At 37.3% G+C, this 27,499-nt stretch overlaps 1 protein-coding gene across 1 annotated transcript in view; it reads right to left on the bottom strand.

The window, feature by feature from the left end:
- The window catches only part of USH2A (usherin), a 391,200-nt gene that overhangs the window by 44,039 nt on the left and 319,662 nt on the right, over window positions 1-27,499 (bottom strand). Inside the window, exons 56-60 of the mRNA XM_075088896.1 lie at window positions 26,931-27,114; window positions 26,145-26,302; window positions 18,760-18,918; window positions 17,994-18,156; window positions 11,792-12,146 (exon numbers count right to left, since the gene is read on the bottom strand). Coding sequence (XP_074944997.1) covers window positions 11,792-12,146; window positions 17,994-18,156; window positions 18,760-18,918; window positions 26,145-26,302; window positions 26,931-27,114 — 1,019 coding nt within the window. The remainder of the gene's footprint in view (window positions 1-11,791; window positions 12,147-17,993; window positions 18,157-18,759; window positions 18,919-26,144; window positions 26,303-26,930; window positions 27,115-27,499) is intronic.

The following is a 27,499-nucleotide window of genomic DNA, read 5'->3' as shown; positions in this document are numbered from 1 at the left end:
GACAGTTTAGACAGACTGGCCTACATTGGTCATCTAAAGTAAGTATTTAGAATTCAGAGCTGTGACTTTTGCTTAAATTCACTTAAGACTCAAAGAGCCAAGAAGACAGTGACCTTTTCAATCAGCACACAATAACAGACCATACAGGTGAACTCTTTTCTTAAGGTGAAACAGAAAACTATTGATAGCTTCAGACGTTAAACTGCAGCTGTTCCAAAGCACTCCAGAATCAATGGAAGCTTCCTTTTTGCCTTTTCAATGATCCCGGATCAGGGTCTTCATGACTAGAACAAAACTATGTATGTAGATGGCATTCAACCAGAACAGGGACTGGGTTTAGTTGATCCGTAATATTGAAGCAAACATCCCTGACTCCTGATTTCTATGCATAGGTCAACATGTCTGAGATGATGTTACTCAGATCAGTGTGGTTTAAAACTTCCATTAACACCCTCAAACCAAATATCATTACGGCGTTTGTTAACAAAGCAATCGTAACTGTTGTGGTGCTTCTATGCAGGACCAGAAAGATGAAAAATGCAGTATGCTAACTAGCTGTTGCAAATTTTTTCTCAGAAATGTCCTATTTTAAAAGCCACATGTTCTCCACTCTATTTGTCCTCCAAGGGAGCACGGTATTTGACATCAAAGCACCTGGAGCTCAAACTATTGTGTTACCTGGTGGGAAAGGTGGTGATGATGTTCTCATTTGCTCTCAGGGTCTCTGCTCGGTTTTTTTAGGCCAGGACTTTCCAGTAACATTAAGCACAGCACTTAAATATGTCACTGTCTTAAGCTACAACTACAGCATAAATCTCATGATCTATTGGTACGTCACAGGTCTAGCATTTGTGGCATAGACTAGCATCAGAGAAAATCTAAATTATCATCTGTCTTGAACCCCTGAAGAGAAAACAATAAAAAATAATTTTATGATGCCATACTTCACTTCATCTGGGAAAAGATGTCTTCCAGACTTCTCATTAATTCTTTTTTAAAGCCTGTTGAAATATAAGAGCTCTGCAAAGTTTCTTTCATTTTGTTTGTGCAGAGTAAAGCTTTGTTTGTAGCAAAAATACAGAAAATTTATCACTGCAAGGAGTCCACTTCCCTCACTATCTTGCTATATTAAATCTGCATTTGCAATTCCGATCTTGTGGGACAACTGTAACCTTGGTGCCTTTTTTGTAGCCACTAGAGTAGCACCTCCACACTGCATGGAGGGTTTGGCTCAGGCTAGGAACTCTGATCTGGATGGGGAAAAAGAATCAGTGCATTCAAAGCTGCAGCAAACAGACCTGGAAAAGTACTCAGAGCAAAATTCAGAAGCAAAATCAGTAATGATTTGTGATATGCCCCAGTAGGTTAAATAGGTACTTGTCATCGTACTAGTACTGAGAAGCAGGAAGGACAGATATAAAGACCGTTTTGAACATTATTGAATCTGATTAACTGTCTGGTTTGGGCTCAGTTTAAATTTGCCAAGAGTAAAAGTTGCCTGTCATCTTTTCCCTGTTCCAAGCACAGATAAGATTGTCACACAATTCAGAAACTGTGCTAGGTTTAAAGACAAACGCAAGAGCTGCCTGTCAGCTCATTGACCAATGAGCCAACCCAGTCAGCTAACTCACAATCTCTGATTTGTCTGTTTGACACCACTCAGTTGTGTTTGCAACACTGTCAAAACACACTTCCACCAGCATGAATATCCAGCAGGAACTGGGTGCCCTTGCAAGGGTGTGGAAGTTTCTGTCTTCAAAGGTGCACAGGCAGGGGAAGCAGCAGCTCCACCTGCTCAGCAGACCCAGAGTGGTGCAGTCCAAGGGAAGGAGGGATGGCAGCAGCGGGGCACAGAACCCCTTAGTTTCCAGCAGCCACTTCTACGAAACTGGTACAGACAGCTCCGAGTGCACCTCCCTTGAACAACTGATGTGTACCCAATCAGCCAGATCCTAGGCTAGTAACATGGCTGTGCTAGGTTCTTTTACCAAAAGGTCTGGCAGATATGAACTGCACATGGTTTAAAGTAGAAGTGGTCAAGCTCAATATTCCGAATAGCATTTATTATAAACTTATGTGATTTTTCCTCCCATAGAAATGGCCATCTCAGAGTTTTTTCTTCACAAACTGAATAATTGGATGAGTGTTTTTGAAATGAAATCTCATTGGCTAATTATTCACTTTATTTATTTACTATTTAATTTCCACATTGTATGTTGAATCACCAGAATCAGTCAGTAGTGCATCTGCTGACTGGATAACTACTTTCATTTTGTTTTTAATAAGTTATGGCCATTTTTAATAAACAAATTTTTAGGGTTTCTAACTCTGTTAGTAAAATTCACAGAAATTTTTGAAACCATTTTAATACTCTGCAATTCTCCAAGCAGGCTGAAAAACAACAGAAAGTCCCACTATGATCCAAAAGAATAAAAACAACGCTTCAGTTTGAGAGAGAGTCACATTTTGGATTTCTTTTTCATACCCAGTTAACTTTATATACAGTTACAGTATAATGTGACAGTAAATTTTACCTCTCCATTGTTACCTGTTCAAAATGCATCAGAATATTCAGTATTTTTTTCTTCTGGTTTAAATCTCCATCAGAGCCTGTGGGAGAACTGGAATAAATAAGCAGCCACGTTTTCCCATACTGGAAAAGTTCCAGAAGGGAAAGGGCTCTTGACATTACAGAGCTAAAGGAGTTTTCAAGACACTTTCTATTTCCATACTCGTTCTTTTGTATGCTAGGTTGCCTGCCATTATGTTTATGTAATTCTGACAGTGTTCTTAATGACACACTAACAGATTGTAAAACACGCTGCTGGCATTTACTTGTTTTTTATATTTTTAAAACAATGTCCTTCATGTAACAGTAGTTAAGCGCGGCAGAAGGACATCATTAGAGCCATGGTTAAACTGTAATTTACACCATTAGGAAGGCAGGAGCAATTTTTATTGCCTGGCAATTTTCTTGCTGAAATATTTGGACCATATGGCTCAATTTGTGTAATAACCTTAATTTCAGCACCCTTCAGGTCTGCCTCCATCTCCTACGGAATGGTAAAATGCGGTTTAGCAGAAAAGGCAACTGTCTATACTTAGAGAGTTGAGATTAATAACATGTCACGTCCTGTTTTTGGTGAAGGAATTCGAACAGCAGCCAGATGGTATCTCTACAAATAACTGTCAGGGGTCTTGATCTAATCAATACAATGTATTAATACATCTCCCTTCGTTGCTTCTCAAGGGGTTAGCGTGCAACATCTGGAAAGATTGGGGGGACCGCCAAGTAGAAAGCTGATCCTTTTCAGAATCAAACTGAGCCCAATTAATTTTTCATGTATACTTGATAACTGTTTCATAATGAGCTATGCGTCTTGACGGAGTTAGGGTTGGCGGCATGAGCGGCTTGTGCTTCCTATCCCCATTCAGTCCACTTACAGAAACCAACCCATTAATCAAACTATCTGGCATAAAACTGAAATCTCAGCTCAGCAAGAGATCAATAACCATCCTTAAAAAAAAAAAAAAAAAAAAAAGGAACAACAAAGACCCCACCACAGAACAAGGCTTTAGTGGGCAAAAGTATCCAGGCATGACATTAGTAATTACTTTAACAAAAACCAAAACTCAGAACCATACTCACCTAACAGGCACCTATAACACAGAATTTAATATTAGTTTCCTGTCAAAAAGTAACATTTAAGTCCATTAAAAATACACTGCCGTTCTGCTTTCTAGATACAGAGGCCATCTGGCCCCTATTCACCATAATTGCTATTATAGTCTCAAAAATAATATTTATATAGTGCTGTAAATTAACAGACAGACACCCATTCCCACTCCCAAAGAGCTTTCTGCTGATAAACTCATGTTTTAGCACTGTGCAGGAATTAGGGTCTCGCTCCCTAAAAAAAGAGTGTGGCAAGATTATACATGCATTCCAGTGCTTTTTGTAAAGTCTGAAAAGAGGAGAGAGAGAGAGGTCACTTGGCAGGCAGAAAATGGGAAACAGCAACAAGCATAGGGAAGATGAGCTTGAATGAGGCTGTGAAGCTGAGTGATGGGAATGGATTCAAAAGGGAGCAGTAAAGAGAAAGGACAGGAGGTCAGCTGAGAATACTAAACTTATCTTGCATAGGACACCCAACGGCTGTTTGATGAGAATGACTTTGGTGACTGTAGACCTGGATTAGATTCAAATGGAGTCCCCAGTGGTAGAAGGCTCTATATTATATTACCAATTCCCATGAGTCATATGGCTTGCTCTTGGTTTGTTTCTTTTTAAAAAGAGGGCCTGTTTATTGAAATTACACACTCCTTGTTAAAATTCCCTATGAAATATAAGCATATGACATAACACTTCTCAGACAGTTTGAATACAAGACCTTATCTGTGGAGGGGAGTGGGGCAGGGGATGGGGTGTGTGGGTGGGGAATGGCCTTTCTAATTATCAGCTGAAGAATTCCTGTGTCTGTAGCTGTTGGGCATGACCCTGGGGATTTTAGGAAGCTGCCCTATGACTTTACCAACAAAGAGAGTTATCTTGGAGTTGCCTGATATATCCACTTAAGAATGTTGGTTAAATGTGAATTAAAATCTAGTCAAATCCAATTAAGCATTTTTAAACTGATATCTAATTTGAAAAACAGCTGTACATATTACCCAACAAATTTCTGCCTCCTCCTCCTCCATTTTAATTCCCTACATATATATGAAAAAGCATCTGTAGCATACAAAACCTTGTTTTTAAAGCAGATTCAGTGTGGTCACACACAACACTAAGGGATGAATGCCCCTTATATTATATCTTCCTATCAAATTATACTTAATAAGGTGAAGGTTTCTGGGGGTTTTGTTTTGTTTATTTTCATTTTACAAATTAGAAAACACTGTCAATGGTGTTCTGCAATGCCTGATTAGCTTAATCTTATTCTCACAACTGCAGTGCAAGACTTACAGAAAAACATCATAGAGAAGAGCATAAATATAAAGCATATATAAAAATATATAGAGAGAAACAGCATATGAAGCATTTATAAAAATCTTATTTTAGGCATCTACCTTTAGGCTTTGTCATGCAGTCACCTATTCTCTTATGACTGCAAACTGAAAAGGTTGCCACTTCCAGACTGCTGCTCACCTCATCTTTCTGTCACAGGGTACCATCGTTTAAATCTGTCAACCTGCATAATTCCATTGTGTGGGTTAGGAAAGACCAGCTGATTAATCAGCTTAAAATGAACCACCTTCTGTTGACTGACACGTGCTAGTAGAGGCACACAAGTGCACTAGATGAAAGCAGTCACGTGTGAACAGTTGCAGCCCAAGGACAGTAAATGTCCATGTCTTAGATGCTCTGGAGGTTTCATGGTCTGTAGAGGACATTCATGCTCCTAACTAGATTAGATGCCTGAAGTCAGACATTGTAAATATCCTGCAAAAGACCTAATTCTACAAGTGCTTCACTCATCAAAAAAGACCTATGGAATGGGTGCAAACTGGATCTTGCACAAGTTGAAACCCAAGGATAAAATACACCAGATGTTTCCAAATAGGTAACTGATTTATTTTTTGAAAAAATTACCTATTGATCCAGGCACTCTGGTCTACTCAATCTAGAGTGTGCGATTAGGCATGGTCAGACATAACCCTATCAGTGTTTTTACTTCTGGTCCAAAAAACTGGGCAAAGATATGTTAACTTCTGGTTGCACACTGAATTAGGGAGAAAATGTTCAAGAAAAATGTAATGAAATAAACTCCTTTGCTGCAACCTTCACTAATTCAAGTCACCAGTTGCCTGACAGTATATTAAGACCTCACAGACACCAGATAAACTTTTCCCTGCTACCCCACATCCTAACTTGCAAGGATTCTTTGATTTTTGGCAGAATTCCAGCAGGGTCTAAAGATATGTTTCTGTAGCTGCCCAAAGCATCCAGGAGACACTGAAGTGGCCTCAGTTACAACAAGGACGGTATAAATAGAAGAGCTGAAGACTCTCTTTCTCTCTCACTGTTCTCATCCAGCTCTATTACCACAGTACTTCAAAATCATCAAAGTCATGCAACAATCCATTTCATCCTTTCTGCTCTAATTAGGCAATTCCACATGTCTGTCTTGATAGGTAGGGCTTACTGAAGCACCTAATCAGTTTCTGGAGGGGTATCGTAGTGCCAATCCAAATGCTTATTTAAACACAGCTGTAGTGCCAAACCCAGCATATTCTGCAGCAGCATGGAAACAACAGAATCTGTGACACACAGATTGCCTCCCATGCTTTTACTTTTTTTTTTTTTAGCAGCCTTCAACGTGAAGGAGCACTTGTCCTGTATTCATCCTGTGTAAGCTTAACAGGTCTAGAGATTAAAACACAGGAAGCATTTTATATTATTGGGCTTTCCTGGCAAATAAAACAATTACAGCAATTCCAGTACAAGCCCTTCCTGAAACTGTGCTAACGAGGCTTTGAATCTTAAAAACTGCATTTAAATCAAATGATTCATTTGCAAACCTATCACATACAGCACATGCATAGTAGGTGTGGGTCATTTCATTGGAATTAGAAAGCGAATGTCTCTATACATGAGAGGTCACCAGTTGTTGTAAGTTAAAATCTTTTCACTGTTAGGCATAATTAAAATACTCTAACAGTGGTTTCAGTAATTTAAACATTGCAGTATTGTTGTAATATTTTTCTAGGCTTCAAGAGTTCACAATTGTTTGGTCCAATCAAATCTGGGAACACTGGAGAAGTTATCACCCATCAAGGTAATTACTTTCAAGTTGAAATAATTACTCCATCAATGTTAATGGTCTTTCAACTTCAATAAAGCACTCACCTGCCGATAATCACAGCTAACCTCTTGCTCTCATGCAATTCCCTCTCTATTTAGCAGGTTATATTACAGCCGTTAGAGTGGTCACTTGTCCTGAACAGCTGCTGAATTTCACTTTGATCGGCTGTGAACCATAAAAAAATTAGTCATCTGTGTATGATTTCCCCCTAACCCATAAGCCCTCGCAGAGCTAAGGATATGATCTGTTGGCTGTATTAGGGCACCGCTGAGCAGCCATCTTGTTTCTGGTTTGGGCTACTTTCCACTCACTAACAGCAGCACAGTAGCCTAATTAACTTTTGCCCTCCACTGCCGTTTACAGCTTTCATTCTTTGCTAAGTAGCACATCTTCTGAATTTATGGCACGTACAGGGATTCCTCCATTTACTGTCATCTTGTTTTCTTACAGTGCAGCCCATTTCCCAGGCATCGGAAATAAGCGTGTATAAAAAAGTTTCACCAGTCCCTCTTTTTAGCATCTTTTTTCTTGTGGCTATAAACCTCCTTCTTTTTTCTATAAGGAAGTTGTAATGTAGTCCTGTATACTGCATTACTGAATAAAGTTATGTACAAGTTAATAACTACGTGGTATCACATCTCTAATGCTGCCATATGTTCACTGGTCTATATGAGGGAACAGAAATGAAGGATCACGCGTGGATGCATTAAGTATTTCTGAATGTGATGAATAGAAAGGAATGAACTCTGGATGCAGGATTCTAGATATCTGGGAAATCCTGTATAGGAGGTATGTATTTATGACAGTACTGACCACTTAAGATTATTTCTGATACGATATATTTTATATGGAGTTTTCCGGCAAGTAGACTTTAATTATTATTTTTACTCTGGTTAATTACTGTCTGGTTATAACAACATAATCATGCAAGCCAAAGCCTTCATCCTCCCAGCAAAGTCTCTATTATTACTGCTATTCTGCAATATGTCTACAGATTTCCCTACCACAGATGAAGCATCTGCCAAGAGGAGCTTGGCCAGTGTAGTTATATACCATCTCCCCAAATAATGTAAGGTAAGCCAACATATGTTCTCAACTGTTAGCATAGCTGCATCCAAACCAAAGGCTTTGCTGGTGCAGTGATATCAGCTGAGAGACGTGTTAATTTTTTACACCCCAAGATGACATAGCTATGCCAAAAAAGCCTTGTAGGATAAATTTGGCCTGAGAACCTCATACTGCAAAACACATTGTGAGTAGACCTGTGCTTCTAGGTAGGTACAGGTGTAGGATTTCCCAGGAATAAGGCCTATTATCTTACACCTATCTCTTGCATCCTGTAACAAGCACACTGTACTTTTAGTTATACTTTGCTGAGGTGAATCTGACACACCGAGGCCTTGATTCTACATAATAATAATAATGGGGGTCACTGCCCATAGCAGGCAGAATTTTTCTTTATAACCCTCATCTCTGGATGCTTTTCCCTCTCCAAGCACTTTCTAACAGCTACATATTTTTTACATTTTTTACTCATCATCTTGTCTTTGAATTCTCCTGCTCATGATAAACAACCAAATACTTGATATAATTGTCATGGGAGAAACAGCATTACACACCCACAAAACATCTAGCAAGGAAAAGTCCAAACTAACCCCCAGTTTTACCTCACAGCAACATTTGCAATACAACAGTTAAAGAGCTGTGATGCTCTGATGCCATTTGGCAGATATGGGCTTTATAACAAAATCAGCTCTGGGTCCTATGTTCACAAGCCTAAGCCCTAAGTTCTCAAGAGTGAGAAGCTTGCTTTGACAATCTAGTCACTTTATGCAGATTTTTGTAAAGGAGAACTTACTGTCAATCCATTCCTCTATAAATGCATCTATCTCATGCTAATGCTGTCAGTGAGACACTAAATATCATTCTTGCTTTAGAGGGTTAAAATGACCCGGGAAGATATTGTGGGAAACACTTGTACTGCTGTAACCAGTCTTGACTTAACTTTGCTCTGCAAATAAACCAGAATGTCAGTTTAACTTGCTGTCACCTAACATCTGCCACTACACTCCTGGCCAAACAAGCTAGGGAAATGAGTGATACCGCTCTTTAACTGCAAAGCATCAAAATGGCTCACGTGTACTTCACTTGCTCCTAATGGTGCAGGGCAATCCTCGTTTTGTTTGAGTGGCAGCAGCTTTTGCTGCCTTTTATCTCCATAGGCAGCATAAAATTTCAAGGGGTCAGTGATAACCTTAAGGTACCGGACAGCCATACCTTTGACACATTAATTCAAATACAGTTTAAAGCACCTTAATTGGGGAGTGAATAGCTGCATTTTGGGAAGGTAGAGCGGATAAGTCTGTCAAATGGTTTGAAAACCCAGAAGATGCTTCTCATTTGGCTCTGGAAATGGGTGGAAACGATGCTGTCATATCAGAACAGTCTGCAGGGATATTAGCGAGAGCTTAATTTGTATCCTGCAGTGTCACAAGGATTGTATTTCTACTTTAGGTTCTGGTCAAGCTTTATGTCCTGCAGCAGGCAACCAGGGTGCAAACAACAAGAGCAAGGGTGGTATCAGCTACCATGATTCTAGCACTACTTTTTTTCTGGAATAATGTAATGGGATAAGAATGGAGTATAACAGATTAAATAAAGGACCGAACTCATTGCTTGCTTAATACTTTAAGTCTTGCTTGTAACATGGAAGCTTGTGTGAGAGAATGACTAATGGCGTATCCCACGAGGGAGCTCCAATAGAGATGCTTTAGGAGATTAAATGATTTAGCCTAGTACCCCTGAAAGCTATATTTTAAAGGGGCAGAAGTTTAATCATTGGAATGTTAGTTCCTTCAGTAAAATTACATTTTAATTAAAATGTCTCATTCACAAAGCTACAGTTAAGGGTATATCAGCAATTTCATGATAAAATCCTATTTTTAAGGGGTTATAACTTTGAAAGTTGGTGTCCAGGTTTTTGCCTGCTGGGATAATTGACCTGACCTCCTGAAGTTATCTTTGATAGCAGGACTGCGTGCACTTTATGTCAATAACTTGGATTCAAAGCTTTAGCTGTTCTGCTATATTCAGAAGAGATAGGATTCAGATCTCAGCTCCTTGGTATAAATCAGCAACAACTCTATTGGCTTAATGTAGTTGCAACAGCTTAAAGGGAGTGCAACTGATGGGAGAGCTGTGCAGAAAGATTTCTCCCCAAAGGGTAGTATAATATTTAAAAATTAAAATGGGTAGCCAAAATAATAATCAATAAAGGTTCACGACAAAGGACAGTAGAAAAACATGCAAGTCAGCTTCACTGCAACACCAGTAGAACAGCTATACATATGCTGCCAGAATGCGATTTTTGTTCAGGATAGTGTTTGGGGAAAATAAAGGATTTTGGAGTCAGGAAAACACTAGTTCAGTAAATAATAGCTTTTTAATTTAAAAGGCTTTTAACTGATGCTGCTAAAGAAACACACTCTGGCAACATTATTTAAAAGGCCATTTTGGTAGGTTTTATTACCCACACTACAACCATCTTGGACATTTTCTGTTGTTGTTGGCATGCTTGGAAGACATTGCAATGCATGACCGGCCAGGTCAATTCCGATGCTCAGCAACACATTGCATGCTGCTAAAGCAGAGTATTAGGAGAAGCCCTGTCATTTCAATGGTTTTGAAATCTTAGGTGTCCCATCACAATTATGATTGTGATCATTTTTTTTAAAACAAGTTAAGGGAGCTAAGTATCAAAATCCTACTGAAGTTCAATAACTTTAAAATTCCAATCTACTTTTTAAAATCTAACATTCTGTACAATACAAATGCAACTATTTCAGAAGCCAAAAGCATATATTCCTACCATTCTGTTCAGGACCTGTGTTCTTTTTCAGAAAAAAAAAATGTATTACAAACTTAATCCATTTATGCTTCCAGGAAGCTAGACACAAAACTGTTTTGGAACCGTGTGATCATAAGAGTATGTAAGATTACTGAGCCGGATACTCCTCCTACCTCGTCATGTTGAGATTTGTCTAACAGAGTTACTTAAAATAAAATTTACTCAATAAAATCATGGCCTATCAATACCATTTAGGGAAAATTCTAGGTTTATGAAATCGAGGAAACCCAACTTTATTACAACCTCCTTAAACATTTTCTAAAACTTGTTTTCAAGAGACAGCCAAGTACAGCAGCAATCCTAATCTAGAGCAGTTCAGTTCAACTATCTATAAGCTGCCTTTCTATAGAAACACTAGAATGTAATATATAGGTGGGAAGAGCAGTGGTAACTGCACAAACCATAACCACTTCTGTCACTGTTTTATATAACATTTTTAGTTCACAAAACAACCTGTCCTTTCCCGAGTCTAACCCTCCACTCACTGAATAGAAACATCGTATTTATAGATGTTCGTGTTTGGAAAGTCCCTTGAAGGGAAAGACATGTTAGCAGTACAAAGTAACATTCTAACGTAAGTGCATGTAATGAAAGTAAAAGTAGATCTGCTTTTATTACTGATGGATTATGAGAGGAACATGCAAATACATTGCATATATGAACTATGTAATTGCTAATGAATTCATTCACTTTGTGATTCCAATGAATTACAAAACTAGAATTAAATACAAGGAGGACTGATTTTGTTGTTCTTTGTGCATATCCTGTCAAAATGTTAACAGTCAAAGAGCTCAGGATAGTATTTTCAGAGCGAGGCTGACAAAGTTAGATGCATGTGTTGAACTCCTCCAGACATGACCCATTTATGCTTTTGAGTAATCTATTTGCCTCTACCAGGAATTACATATTAATGTGAAATGATTCAGTCTGCAGTGGGGCAAACACAAAATTTAAACCAACAAAAGTACTGGCAGTTGGAAACCCTACTTTTCCAATCAGTGTTAAATGAGATTTTAAAATACCACAGAGACCAAAGCAGAGTAAAAACAACTTAAAACTGGTTTTGTGGTCCAGTTCTTACCATAACAGTTAGTGCTGTAACAGCTGGGATGCTAAATGTTGGATCGCTGCGTTTTTCTTGATAGACTACTCGATACAGTGATACAACACCATTGGGAGAGGCAGGCTGGGACCAGTTCAACTGCACTGAGTATGGACTTGTTGCTTGTGCCCAAGGGGCTCTCATGCCCCATGGGGAAGCTTCCAGAGTTTGCGTTGAAGCCCACAGGCTGTCCACTGACCCCATGGCATTTTGAGCTCTGACACGATATTCGTAGAGAGTAAAAGGCTGTAGAGCATCAGATGCATCAATAAATTCCAAAGCTCCTTCAGCCCAGATGAACAAAAGCAGCTCTTCTTGACTGCCCACAGGACGTCTGAAATTAAATCAAAGGCAATATGTTTAAAATTTAAAATAACTTTAACAGTCCCATGGTAGTAGGTCCTGAAGTTCTAAGTTTAACCTGTACCTCAGAGGAGTGCAGAATTTGTTTCTACACATTACAGACTCACAAGGATCTGCCCGTCTATCTTTGCATCTTAAAAGCATTTCCCTGAACTTGTGTTAGGTGCTGAGTAGTGAAGAGATTTCTGAGGTAATAATTTAATTATTCTCCTTTATCTAGAAGAATACTATAAAACATGTCAAACAAGTGTGCTGTCACAGTCTGTAGCAGCAGAGTAGCAATAAAACAGCATATTGTCCTTTCAGGATAGAACACATCAGATAGATATGAGACTTTCAGAATTTAGAATGTGAAATTTTAAATCCAAATGTGGTTGCTAAGTAATGACTTGAATTGCAATATGGGTGCAAGTGTTCAACATTTCTGAAAATCAAACTATTTATGGAGCTACTCACCTCAGGATCCCTCATTTATGGAGAACTTACAACCAATTTACTTGAGAAAAAATGTTACCTAGTGAGCAAGGGATAAATATTCTACCATGCGCTCAAAACCAAAGCCATGCACTTTTAAATTCTGGTTTGCTCACAATAAATATCCCATTTGTTCTTGTGAATGGAATAAGCAATCCCTTGTTGCAGGAACTTAGCAGACTTTGCAGCTCCACCACAAAAATTCATTAAAATATCACAAGTAGTGATTTTTTAAATAAACTACATCTTTTTTCCAATGCTGTTTTGGTTTAAAAATGCAAATGTAAGATAGATGAAGACAATTCACTGTATAGGCTTTTGACACAATGGGGTTTTATTTTTGTACATATGTATGTACACACACACGCATATATATAGCATTCCTACTACAGATCTGCTTGTGTTGGACCTGGTGATATTCTGAGTATCAGAGGAGATAACAGATGATCCTCAGCCCCTTTCTAATGTGGTCCCTTCCAGTATATAATTTACAACAGCTGTAATAAGGCAAGCACTCATCTTCAAAACAGAGTTATCAAATCAATTCTTTCACTTGGCATAAAAATGTTTGTGTGAAATTAAGTTGGTTACATTTAAACACTGTGATAAATCTCAGTGACGGTTGTGCTGCACTGCACATGAATTTAAGTATTTCCCCTACTCTTCACAGGAACCTTGGCCTTTGTGGAACGTAAAAGCACTTTCACCCTCCATGCCAACAACAAAAAACAAATTACATTATCTGCCATTTTTATTGCAAGTAGAGCTAATTTGCAGAAGTAAAATTGGTTTGTCTGACTACTGGGTGTCGTCATCACAACATACAAACAGAAGCTGAAGAACATTTCTTTGGCAAGAGAAAATCTGTGTTTCATAGGATTCTTCCAGATTTTATTTTGTTATATCAACCCCAGGAATTACTTTAAAAATGCAAAATGCAACAATTTTTTAAAACTTATAATCTTAGCTGCTTTTAATAATATATATCCAGGCATTTACATGCAAATATGAAGAATATAATGAATATATTCATTCATCTTCGTGTATATGCATATATATGGCATGCATGAATACATTATTTTCTTATATGAAGCTGAAGAATTTTACTAAACTCTGAGAGAAGCAGGCTATGTGGACACTGTTTAATTCAAAAGTGTTAAAGTGTGATTTTAAAAAAAGAAGAGTTTTGAGGTACAATGTCTCCAGTGTAGTGAAACAGGCAAATTATAAGATGTGTTGATACTGAGAATTGGTTGGCAGAACTGAGTGAAGAATTGCAGGTAGAACAGGCAGGAAAGATTCCCTGGCAATTCTCTCTCTTGCAACAAAATGTCTGGAAGAGTCAGGGTACAAAATTTCCTATTGACCCCAGAATTCCATCAGCTGTTTTTAATACATTTCCCCATGCTCTACTCTAATGGCAAATTAAGCCTTATGCAGAACTCTCCCTTAGATGCTGTTCAGTGACTTAATGCAAGTCACATAATTCTGAAAGGTGAATCACTACTATGCCTTTCTCCTGCACCTAAAAATATAGACTTTTCCCTGTGTACTCAAAAACGTGCCTAAAAAAAAAATCTCTGTAGATAAGTGAAAAGAGAGCATATTTTAGTGCAATAAAGTCACATTTAATATGTCTTGTCTGACCAAGCAGTATGGCACTTAAATGAATACACAAATTTATGTTTCATAAATTTTTGGAACTCTGTCATAAACAGTCCTTTTACACTGAAAGATCAAATATGCCACCAACTGTAAGTTCATCCACAAGCAAAGCTGTACAATGTAGTCTGGTTAAGTATTTAGATCTTATTACTGCTGAATATTTAATGAATGAAACTTACGGTTAGGTAAATTGTTCCATCTGTAGTGCTAAAAACCAAAATATCTTCATGTATGAATAAACTTTGAACAGAAGTGGTTGAACAGTCTGTAATCATTTCAATCGTCTTAAGATTTAAGATTCAACTGCTCATTTAACTGGAAGTGTTTCTTATGTACAATGAGCTGCAAAGGAGAATAACATTTGCAGGAGCTGGAAGCTGTCTCTTGATCTGCATAGTCTGATTTGCTGCTTACATTCATTTTAAAGATGCTCAGATACAGTTATTTTTATAAGGGCAAATTCTCCCTGCCCCACTGCCAATCTGAGCCAGATGACATAAAGAGAATATAATCTTCTTTGTGACAGATAACTATAGAGCTGTATGCAGAGGACTGCAGCAACATTAAGTGCAACAGTCACCCCTCAGCTTTCTTATGTGGAAGGAGACACAGTGAATCCCTGAGATCTTGCAGGTCAACCCAGAATTATTCTCCACATATTTACCTTTCATCATGCAACAAAAATACATGTTTTAGCAGTGCCTGCTGTTTTCCTTACCAGAGTGGTAGTGAGTTATTTCTGGAAACACTGAGAAGTCCTGGGGTAAAATTCAAATGACTGGGGAATCACACTGTCAAATGTGGGGGAATAATGCAACATCAACAATACTCCCCCTCTAAAGTTTCACATCTAATCAAACAAAGCAGCCTCACTTACCATTTGAATTCAACAAATCTATACCAATGTAGTTTATATATATGTGTTTTTACAAATTTTGATGTCAAAAAGTGAACAAAAGGAATTTGAGATTATTGCATGTAATATGCTAGGTTAGATTGGGTATTTTATCAATTACAAGTATAAATAAAACCCTTCAGGAGTTCTTATACTCGATGACATACCCATCCATAGGATTCCTATATTAAACCATCTACTAATATATGTGTCTTGGAAGATGGCTTTGGTGCAGGTCATGGTTAAGGGTTTAAGGGTAGGCAATGATTAATCATAGTCAGTCTAGAAGCCTCTACACTGGAAGTCACAACAGTCAACAGCCACCGAGACAGGTCCGCTGTCTTAAATTGCCTGTTGATTTTTCTGCTATGTTTTCACCATCAGGATTGCTCAGCTAATGAGAGCTACATTACAATCTTCCATATATATATGAAATATATATACTAAATAATATAACCTTACTGAACAAGACATAGACACTTTACCAGAAATTTGGACACTCCCTTAAACAAGATATGAACCAAAATACTTATATTTTACAGGCAATATTTCTTTAAGAGTCATCTCATGTATGTCCTACATAGTGCATGCTGGTGGTCAACAGAGAGCAGTTCCATTAGCTGATGTGACCTGTATCTTATTAAAATACAGCAAGAAATACATCACCTATTTCCATAATATTATTTTTCCAGACTAGCAATTTCTGTGGTTGTCACAAGGATGTTATGTAATGATGAATGGGAAGAGAAGTAGATTGGATGATTGTCTCATGAACCAGATCTTTTCTCATCCACAATCTCTTCTACGTTGTGGTCCTTGGTAGAAAAGTTTAAAAGCTGTAGATCTGTGTTTAAAACTGCTATAGGAATCAAAAATAAAATGTCACCGTCTCTTTTATCATAAATTAGCATTTTAATTTTTTTGGTTTCTAACAAAATGGCTGCAAACCTGCAAGTGCTTTTATGATACTAGAGGAAAGCACGAGTCCTGCCATTTTAATGCAAAGATCTGCACACACGCTAGCTCCCCAAGCATTCCAGGTTTTGAGTTAAATGAATTTATTTTGGTGGCTATGCAGTAAGGAAGAGGCACATGATGAAGAAGAAATTACATGCCATAACCTCCCATAGAAATACTGCAGTCTTGCTGCTATAACAATGTAAGCCTATGTGTGGCTACAAAATGAAAAAGAACTATGTGCTTACATCCCATTTCTGATTTTTTTGCAGCTATCTGAGAAAGATTTGATATTGTTGTTGTCTAAGCACATTTAAACTTCAGCTGAAATAACTGCCAAGTGATTCATGCCTATGTAGGTGAATATAACGATTGTATCTGGAGCCCCAGTGCGCCATTTTCATTTCACTTTAAATAAAAAACAAAATGTATCTATGTCAGTCAGTGCCCTTCTGCTGTACTCAGAGGTATCAAACAGGCTACAATTATGATTGTGAAGTGATTGTGTCACATTGGAGGAAGGTTTATTGCTTTTGAGTCTGCTAGGCAGTAACGCATTCTGTTTCATATTACTCTTTATATCATTGTTTGGCTGTGACTAGAATAATCAAATGCCATCAAATGCTGTCAAATTCAATTTACAGTATTTTTCACTGAAGCAGGCTTTCTGCATTATATTTCCTGTTTTCCCTTTCTATGGCTGCCATGGAATAGCAGCGGTAATCATCAGCTTTATTTACAAAACCAACAGAGTGAAGACATGTCTTGGGCTATAACATACCCTTTTTTCCTCTTTATACAGGGGAGGGACATGTTTTTTTTCTGATGAGGCAATTAAAAAAAGGCAAACAAAAGGATATTTCAAGAGAGCAGAAATTTTTAGAGACTACTAATGTGTTTTAGGCAAAAGTGAATTTATATTAATTATCACTGCTGATTCCAAAAGGTAATTCGATTCCTTGTCTTCTCAGTCACAGCTCTAATATAATAAAATGTCCCAAACCCTTTGTGGGAGCTTAGGTTCAGCCCAGCATGTGTTTGCCACACATATTTAGAATTGGGAAAACCAGGAACTTCAGAGTTTAAATTTCTCTCCAATACATGGCTTGAGTTTTATATTCTCTGACTTTCTCAAGCTAAAGAAGGTCCCTTCAGTGAGCTTTTAAAAAAGGGTCAATGGGCACAGCAGATGTCAGTGCTCTGCTACTTTGATACTTCCCTAAATACACCTATCTATATAGAAAAATCCTCACACAGAGCTTATGAAGCTTCTCACAGGGAGTGAGAATGTGTCAGCCAACCACCTAGACAGGGCAGCTGAATACTAACACCAAGGAACATAAATAGATGCACTGTAATCACACTCCAGATTACTTACAAACAGGAACATAATTTATCTTGGAAAATTGATCTGTGTTAAGAACTTAGATACCTTTTTTGGCTTTTAAAAATTTCAGAAATGGTGAATTGCTCCTGTTTCCATTCCAAAATTCTCAATTGTCTCTTAGAGAGGATTGAAGAATGTACCTAATGGTCTGGGTAAACACAGTGAGAGTATCTATCTTACAATTGTTGTCTGTCCCTTTGACTTTTAAAAAATGTATTTTCGCCTGCTTTTGGCCATTTGTAGGTCAGGAAGATGATTCTTGTCTCAACTCTTATTCTCAACTTGTCCATCCATAGATTGGCACCTTACCTTAGCATTTGAAAGGTAATATACATTTTACCATATACTTCTACAATTTTTTTCACCTCCTAGTGTAGCAAGGAACTAAAAAAATGAACAGTTCAATAAGACTAAGGCTGTGAGGTGATAAAAGCATTTACCTGTGAATAAAGTAGTTAGTAATGATGCCATTTGGTTTCTTAGGTGGTGCCCATTTCACTTCTATGAGTGTAGATCCCATTGCTTTAACGATGGGTGGGTTCAATTCTCTAGGAGGTGCTTCAGCAGTTCTTGAGTATGTTTGACCACCCACTCCACACCCACCTACAAAACCAGAAGTTTGATTTAGTGATGAGGGCTTCTTCCTCAGCAAAAAAAAAAAAATACAGTAAAAGCAATTTCACCTCATTTCATTATTAAATACTCATTTAAGATACCACAACTCCGCTGATTAATTACTCCTGATTTTCACCAGTGCAGGTGAGGAGAGAATTGTTTCCGAAGTGTCATTTTAGAAAGACTTATTTCAATAGGGTTTTGAAATTTTCCATTAAAGTCAAGGATTTTTGTAATATTTGGGCTCTTCTCTCCTGTATTTATGATTATCATTTCTTGTTGGTGAACAGTTGCAGAACTGGTTTTGTTCTGTATGCACTTTTTCAAAAATTGTTAAGCTATTTGTGAAGAGCTTTTAATAAAATGGCACATATTACCTAAAATACATTTTTTAAATCTCCATTTAAAATATTCATGATATAACATGGAGAAATATTTAATGCCTCATTCAGTGCTAGGCTTTCTTTTTACTAAGTAAACATTTGACTCCAATGTAGGAATAAGATTTTATCTGTTTTGCTGAGTTGAACCTGTCTGGAAAATTTCCATTCCCTTCCAGTCACAGAGGTGAGCCTTTTAAAATCATCTTACCATTTTGGCATGCTTGTATCCTTATCTCATAGAGGGTGTATGGATCTAGGCTATCAACAAAAGCAAAATGTGCGTGTCCTACTGGTTTCACCAGTAGAGTGGGACTGCTTGCATTTAGTAAGATGTTGTATTCCAAAGGCATGTTGACAATGAATATCCCTGTTGTGAAACAGAGAAAAACTAGTGATTATCTGAAATACTATCAACAGCGCAGGGCGACTTCAGAGAGGCATTCATCATATGCAATTTTAAATGTAAGCCCCCTCTGGAGGTTTTACCTACTGCCTCTTTTGGAAACTACAACCATTTAAATATAAACTGGAACAGATCCATCTGCAGATCACACCTGGAAGACAGACATTGCAGTTCTTAGTTAAAAATCAACATTCAATTCAGTCAATGCCTGTGTTGCAATTGCTAGTTCTGGGAAGAGTAACCTTATGATTGGGAAGCAGATAGCTTTTATTTCTTTATTTTGGATGGGAAACAGCTACTAAATACTGCTGTTCGAATACAGCATAATGTGATCAAAAAAGTGAATTGCCACCATTCAGCAAATTATCCCTTTTTAGACCAGCAGCAGTAGCTGAGTGTAGGTTCTTAGCCTGCTTTACTGGTAAAGTATAATACCGTAGCTTGAACCAAGAAACATATTTCAACTGATATAAAAAGAAACTGTTTAGGTTTTACTGAAAAAACCCTCAATTTTTTATTATGTTTTAATTCAAACATCTCCCCCATCTACTCTTCTTCCCATGCTGTCCGTTCCTAATTTTGCAGTTCTGTTGAGAAGCTGAAAAAAATCAGTTTCTCCATGAGAATAAGCTAAGCCATCTGCCATCCCCTCAGAATGATCGACAGAGGCTCCTGGATCTTCTCTTGTCTCCCCCAACATGACTTCTCAAGGGTTTTTTTTTTTGTTTGGTTTTATAATTAGGAAATGGGCTGTAGGCTTATTATTTTTTTTGTCTACTGTAGACTGTTCTATGCAGACAGTAGCAATTTCATTAAACCAAGAGAATAACCAAAGAAGAGTGTCTGTTAAGTGTGTTTCCTTCATTCTGCAGTCATGTACGGCACAGTCTTAAGAAAGAAGAAAGTACAAAGTAGACAAGGTACCTTTCTGAGATGAGTCAAGATGCATTTGACTAGCAAGAGCACATTTCTGTTTCAACACAACACCTGCTTTAGATGTCAGAGGAATGTCTTAGTAATTGCACGAAGAACCAGATGTCTATGAGCAGTTCTGAGACTTTTCCAGATCTTGAGAATCTTTGCATTCGTAACTTTGGAAAACAACTCCATTCTTTCTCCTAATTGTGGTTTTGGTCCTTTTCTGATAAACTGACAATATTATCCTGAAGCTACAAAGGGCGTTTTTTTTCCACTGTTGTGCATCCTTTAGACAGATTTTTTTTTAGCTAAGTATGTATGTGAATATGCACATTAACTAAAAAAAGAAAGTTTACAAGAAATCAGAGAGATTTCAAGTTTCTTTGTGGTACTATAAATAACTGATATATTTTGGAAGATCAGAAAAACCTTTGAAATACCAAGTTTTTACAATTCTTAGAAGAAAAAGAAGACGTAAGAATCCCAAAGAAATAAGATGCTGCTGCCTCACCAGATGCTAGACAGAGGAAATGCCATTACACTAAAAAGCTGAAAAAATAGCCCTGAAGTGGAGGCATGACTCCAATCTTATTCAACTCCTTGGCTTACAGGAAGAAAAAAGATGCTGATATTAGTAGTTGGAAGAGGTGAAGGGAGAAGGAGACAGAAAGTGCGAAAATCCCACTGTAAAATTTTCTTTTTTCAATGTAAAAGTTTCAAGGAAAGCACCGAGATCTAATCATTAAGATATTCAACTTTTAAAGTCATGCAGGATGTTACAGAGTAAACTGCTGAGAGGTGATCTTGCTGATGGCTTCTGCAATGATTCTATGATTTTTTTGTCTGTGATATATGGAAGATGAAATGCGCTGGAAGACTGCACTTTATAACTATACCAGTAATTAAAGATATATTATTACAGCTAAACTACCTTTTTCTTTTATTTTCTTTATTATTATTTTTGATTTTTTTTTTCTATGATTGGAGTGCCTCTAAAGGACACAGCTGAAGATCCAAAAGTAAGAACTTGAAATGGTAGACAGCACATCAAATAGAAACCTTTTTTTAATCTCACAGTTAAGGTCTCCGTCTTCTCCAGTCCTGACAACAGACCAGATATTTCAGCCAGAGAAACCCACTGGCTTACGAAAGTGACACATAATTCACTTCTGTGCATCTGATCAGTGCATTTATTCTAGGTAAAATTCACCAGAAACCTTTGAAATTGGAACTATTTGGAATGCTTGATTTCCCAAAGTAGATTAAATACAAACAAGGGCAGCTGAATCCAGCCATCAATATGCAGCAAAAGACTCTTATTTCAAAATAGTTGACCTATCTATGTCCAACATTTGGTCCATATCTCAGCAGAAATGCTAAAAAAAAAAAAAAAAAAAAAAAAAAAGCCCAACCAAAACCCCCAAATTTTGAAATTCTGCTAAATGCTGCAGTATATTAGGAATGACACCACTAATAAATATGCTCAGGAGAAAAAATATTCTCAAGAAGTGACCATGAAATTGTAAATAAAACCAAATAAATGTCCTGAAAAATTCCAATATCCAAGGGAAATCCTTCCATTATTTGATGAAATTCATTGAATGCTAAGATCAAAAGATCACTTTATAGCCTGAAAAATAAAAATATGTATACTCATACAACACAGAAACTTGTAAAAAAATGCTTTCTTCCAGAACAGCCTTCAGCATCTGCAGCCAGTCTGAAACTACCTTGTGTGCTGTGATGACTGAAGGAAACGAAATGGGCATATTTGTTAAAGTCAGCTGGGAAACCACACGACTTGGTTAGTTCCAGAGTTCATAAATTTATGTCAGAATAAAAGGAACCGTAAAAGCACAAGTGAACCAATTTACCCTAAGTGCAAATGGCAGTTTTGTTATTTGGTGTCAAAGTTACCATGAGCACAATGACAACCTGCCATAACACATTTTCATGTTCCCTAAAGAACAAGGATTTAGTTGGTTAATATTCCCAGCAATACTCTTTTTCATAATTTACAACAACTAGATGCTGATAGGTTATTTAACATTTATGAAGTTAAGATGTAATCAGAAAAACCCTGATTATCTTTACAAATAAAAAAGTTAAATTATTCCACTTTTTTTTCTCTGTGACTTCATTTCACAGCAGGTGCACATTTTGCAACGGGACAAGTCAATCAAACTAAACCTTGTTTTTTTGTGGGCATATTTGGATAACATTTAATGGACTATTCTGTGCAAAAGTCTGCAAAATAGGTTTGACGGCTCTGTGTACTTCAAAACTAGGGTAGTTCAAAAATAGAATCTGCAGCACAAGATGCTTAGAATTGGGGAAAAAAGCCACAGTCTGTTTTACAGACTGGTCACAAAAAATCTGTTTGAAGTAAATTGCTGAAATTTTGTTTAATATGATGTGAAACCCAATCACAATTAAAGTAAAATAGTTGAACTGCTTCACTTACAGTAAACAAATACTAAACTAAGAATGTCATATCTTCTATTTAAAAACAAGGAAGAGTAAAGTTGTAATTTAATATTTCACTTCACAAAATAAACCATCTATTTGGCTTCCCGAGATTAAGTATTTACATTGAGCTTCAAATATCCAGATATCTCATACTGGTTGTATCAAGTATTCCCAGCAAGACTCTGAAGACTGTAACAGCTGGAGATGCTGACTGCTTTCAAGATGCAGAACTCTGGACATTGAGCTTGAAGACATTGAGCTTGTAGGACATCATTGTCCTACAGTGATGTAGAGCAAAGAATAATTTACATGAGAAAACAAAAATGAGGAAATGTAACATTGGCTTAACAAAAGACCGAACAATTTGTTAGGCCACCAATAAAGGAGAAACCAGGCTAGCTGGGGAACCTAAGAGACAAAGCTAAGAGACAAATAAATGTCATTCAAATACCAAATTTGATCCCAAGAAGAATAAAGCAGGAATCCACACGGTACACGACTTTCATTCTAATTGATAAGCAAACCCAGAGGTGGGTGAAGTAGAGTGTTACAACCTGATGAAAGAAGACATTTTAATCCAGATGATCATTAACATATGAAGCAAGTAACCTAGGAGCAGAGGACAGGATCCTCTTTTGAGCATGTTCAGCTTTCATGATATCACCAGCAGCAACTGAAGCTATCTAGAAGAATCAGACACCCCATGAGGACCAGTGGGATTTTCAATGAGTTGAAACGTAGGATGGCTACCTGCCTACTGATCAGTAACATTTATGGATATGACTTGGGAGAATTATGTGGTGGGTTTTTTTTCCATTCAGCTTTTCTGCTTCTATCCATGGCACTAATAGTTGTTCCATAATAATTGTAACATATCCTTCTGTAGCGTATCAGTGAAATGTACCGTACCTTTGAGGAGACTGTGCACTGAGGCAATGCAACACAAGATAATGGGATGCCTATTTCAGAAAATAAAGTCCTATTTTCCATAGTGAGTGAGGTGTGTCAAATATTTTTTCTGAATCCATCACTTTAACCACTACTCGGCCACCGTGCTATTTAGCTAAGTCAGGACTTTTAAAATGCTACATATCTATAAAGGTGTAAGATTTAGATATATTACAGATGTTGAAACATTATAATTAAAGCCATCCAAAAGGAAGGTCTATATAATATGATGCCCATAATTAATCCCGAGCATGATTATTTGATCCAAATTTATTACAGCAGATAAGAAGATAGAATGCCAAGCATCCCTGATATCCACAGACAGGAAGACACTATGACCAACTACCCTCTCAATAAAACTTTGTTAATAAAAAGCACTTTTCTCATGGAGACTACGCCAATTAAAACAACAGTCTCGTCCAAGAGTGACTGCCAAGCCTGACAGTCCTTATAACAAATGCTGCATTCTGTGTTTATAAGGAAAACCTGTATTATCTCAATATAGTCTGTTGTGAAGCAAGGAATCATACAGAGAATAAAATAGATCTGGAAAAAATGGTTACTTTATGCACAATGACACAAATAAGGATAAAAAGTTGTAGTCTCTTTCGGCTAATCTTGCTAAGCTGGGAACGTATGTGGCCCTGGAAGTTTGCATGCATAGGACCTGTTAATGGGATGTATGCCAATCCAGAAGATCAGAACCTCCAAAATAAACCTTCATCTGCATCCCCCCCAGCCTTCCTCTGGGAAAAAAACACTAGGAGCACAAGGGTCTCAGAATGAGCATGAAGCAGGATTATGAAGGGTCAAAATTAATTTCTTAGCTTCTGCATATACGTATGCTTCCGCACACAGGGTTTCTTTTAGTACCATTAGTAGCATTTAGTAACATTTCTCTGCTGTTGGTACTCCCCATTCCTGTGAGATCAGCTAGTGGCCCTGAGGTGCTATAATAAAAGGAACAGCAAGTTTTGCTTTCCTGTCTTCCCAAGGGTAGAATTTGGAGGAATCTACGCCCTTATTCATCCTTAAAAACTTAAATAATTGGCCCCACAATGAGAAGACAGAGACGAAGGGTCTGAGTCACAAAATATCCACAAAAGTGAGATAAGTGTTCGAGGTGCATCCCAGCACCTGGGAAGAAGGAAATGTGCCTTCCCCTGACTGAGGAGAATGATTCCTACAGCTGTGTGGACACATCGACCCCGAATCCTCTGGAGTGCCATGATTTCCAGCCTCTTCCACACTCCTCTGATCATGTGGCTTCAGGAACACATGAACCTTTGTATGCACAATATTAACTGCAACATAACCAAATGTACTACATAGATCCTGATGCTCCTGTAACCTACTGTGAGTAACAGGAATTCAAGCAGCTGGAAAAGAAAAGGTCTAGACCAGCAAGGACAAAGCTTTTCAGAGAAACACCCTACTCTTCACAAGCCTACACTATTCCAGTATATTCTTATGTTTTAAATCTATTTATAATGTTGCTGAATATTTGGTGCCTTAAATTATATTTATTAACAAAACTATAATACAGCATGAGTCACTTTCCAATAAAACTAACTGTAGATTGTATGCCATTCGAATTCACCTGCCTTCTGCTAGGTTCTAAATCCTTTCAGGCAGTAGGGGGAAAAGTTTAATTTAAGATTTTAATCTTTTTCATATATTATAGCACTTCTATAATGGATTTTGTGCTTCTGAAAACTAAAAGATTGACAGCTCAGGGTATTATAGATTTATTAATCATTGCTTAAATGGGTAGGGTGAATGCTGCTAAGCACTGCCACAATACTTGTGATCCCAGCCTTGAAGGCAAAATACTTTTTCTAGGTGGCTTTATTTTTAATGCCAATTGACTCTACTGTGACTGCTACACAGGGAAAGAACATCTTAAATAATTAGGAAGAGGAGACATCAAGAACTTATTGTTGTTATTGCAATATGCAAACATCTGAAGTTTCTAAAAAAATTGACCTCATTTTAACTGAAAAAAACCAATATCGAGAAACTGTAAAACACCTTGCTGGAGATGAGCTACACTAGACAGAAAATTTTTTATTTACAATGCTCTCATTGTCCCACAATAACTACAGCATATCATTTTTGTAATATCAGCAAAGTACACCAATCACTTAAGCTATGATCTATATTATTGAAACAGAGCACAGTCATATAAGAAGATGCTATTATTCATTTATTCCTTCTTAGTCTACCTCTGTAGCAGGCCAAGACAATGTTCAGGAGAAGAGTAACAAGGGGAAGAATATTTCTAGGCATTTGCTGATCCACTCTCCTGCAAGGTAACATCCACACATAACACTATAGTGCTCCAGAGAATAAAATTTACTCAGTCGGGTCAAAGATAGCACAGGATCTCCATGTCGCACTCTTACACCATTTGTTAAAGGAGCTCAACATTGCATACCTGAAGAACAACTGGACATTTTAATTCCCAGGATAGCTATCAAGGCACTACCAACCCAAAAGGTTGGTAGGTTTCCCTGTCGATCACTCGAGTTAGTCTGAACAGAAAGGGGAACTTATTTTCAGTGTAACTGTTTTTTTTTTTTCTTAATACTTGCACTCAGTAATAGTTTACAATATCAAATTAACATGCGGATTTTTGGTCAGCTAATCCTCACAATACCCATGTCAAGTATACAGGTCAATATTATTAAAATAATATGTCTCTAGGAAACAGCAGCTTTATACACTGGTTATTTAAATCACACAAACACTAAAACCAAATGCAAAGAATAAAAATATCAGCTGCCTGCCTGAATGTACTCATTTTTCCATCCTTTCGTTTTGCTATGACGTACTACATAGAAATACATTTTTACCTGGCACATCCCAAGCTAGAAATATAGAATATGCATCAATTACTGTGACATTATATGGGACATGAATTTTCTCTGGTGTTCCTACTGGTGTTTGTATAACATATTTATCACTAGTGTTGCTGCCGCCCCAAGTGCTGGCTTCCAGCTGGTAAACATATCTGCACAAACACAAAAAAGACACAGTGTTTAGAAGCTTTAGGCATATCAGTAATAGAATATTTCCAATTTCTCCAATTTCAAGTGAATAGACTATACAGAGTTCGATAAATACTGCATTAGTCAAGCCCTTCACCTTTGAGTTTTCTTAATGTGAGACAAGTAACTCTTTACTTATCGTAATAATAATAATTTAAATACTAAAATTCACAGTAGCTTACGTAAGAGAGAGAGTATTGACTCAAAAGTGTCAAAACCAATTTCAGAATGGCCTCTATAAAAATATCAGCAGCTGCTACTTTTGAGCCAGTATGTTCAATATGCACAGAAACAGAAAAAACAACCGATGCTCCACCAAGAACCACCCAAGGAAAAAAAAGCACCTCCTTCCTTGAATCAGAATGACCTATGCTGAGAAAAGGAAAAAAAGATAAGACCTTTAATTAAGGCTTTCCAACGTTTGGAAGCCTCCTAAAAGTGCTCTACCAATTTTTCAGTATTTAAGTAAAATTGTAAGAGATTTTTCTTTTGTAGAAAGTAATTTATATTTTGTACATTTCACAAATATATACACATACATATATTTTGAATACCTCTCACATATTACCAGAGCTCTTTCACATGCCTTACCTATTGTTAGGCTGCAGGTTAACATCTGTGAAACTCAGGTCTGGACTGCCACCCAGGAAAATCTGTTCTCCATCACGAAATAATCGATATTGAGTAATGAGTCCGTTGGGTTTCTCTGGTTCACTCCAGTAGATTTCCACTTCTGTTGAGCTGACTATGATATGATGAGGTTTTGGCCATACCCCTATTAACATCACAATGACACTGCTGTCATTTTATGACAGAAACATAAAGGGTTTTTTTCCCTTTCCCACAGTTAGTGCTGTTGCTTTCAGCAATGGAATGAAAGCATAGAACATTGCCAGAGAGAATGACAGAATTTAACACAGTTTCTGTATTTATCCTATATCAAATGCAACCAACTAGACAAGGTACAGATTAATGGAGAGTAAAGCCAAAGGCTGCAGCCTTTATATGCCCAGTTGTCTCTGAGTATTTATTTGTGTGTTAAAAAATACACATCTGCTAATTCTAACCTCGCTAACTTAAAGATGAACTTGGGGAAATTGTCACAAAAAGAAAATAGAAATGCAGTGCCATGTAGTCAGTATAAAGAGTGTGTTAAGATA

Source organism: Phalacrocorax aristotelis, chromosome 3 (assembly GCF_949628215.1).
Source record: "Phalacrocorax aristotelis chromosome 3, bGulAri2.1, whole genome shotgun sequence".
Classification (NCBI taxonomy): domain Eukaryota; kingdom Metazoa; phylum Chordata; class Aves; order Suliformes; family Phalacrocoracidae; genus Phalacrocorax; species Phalacrocorax aristotelis.
The sequence above is the reverse complement of the archived record's forward strand: the minus strand, read 5'-3'. Positions and strand labels throughout refer to the sequence as shown.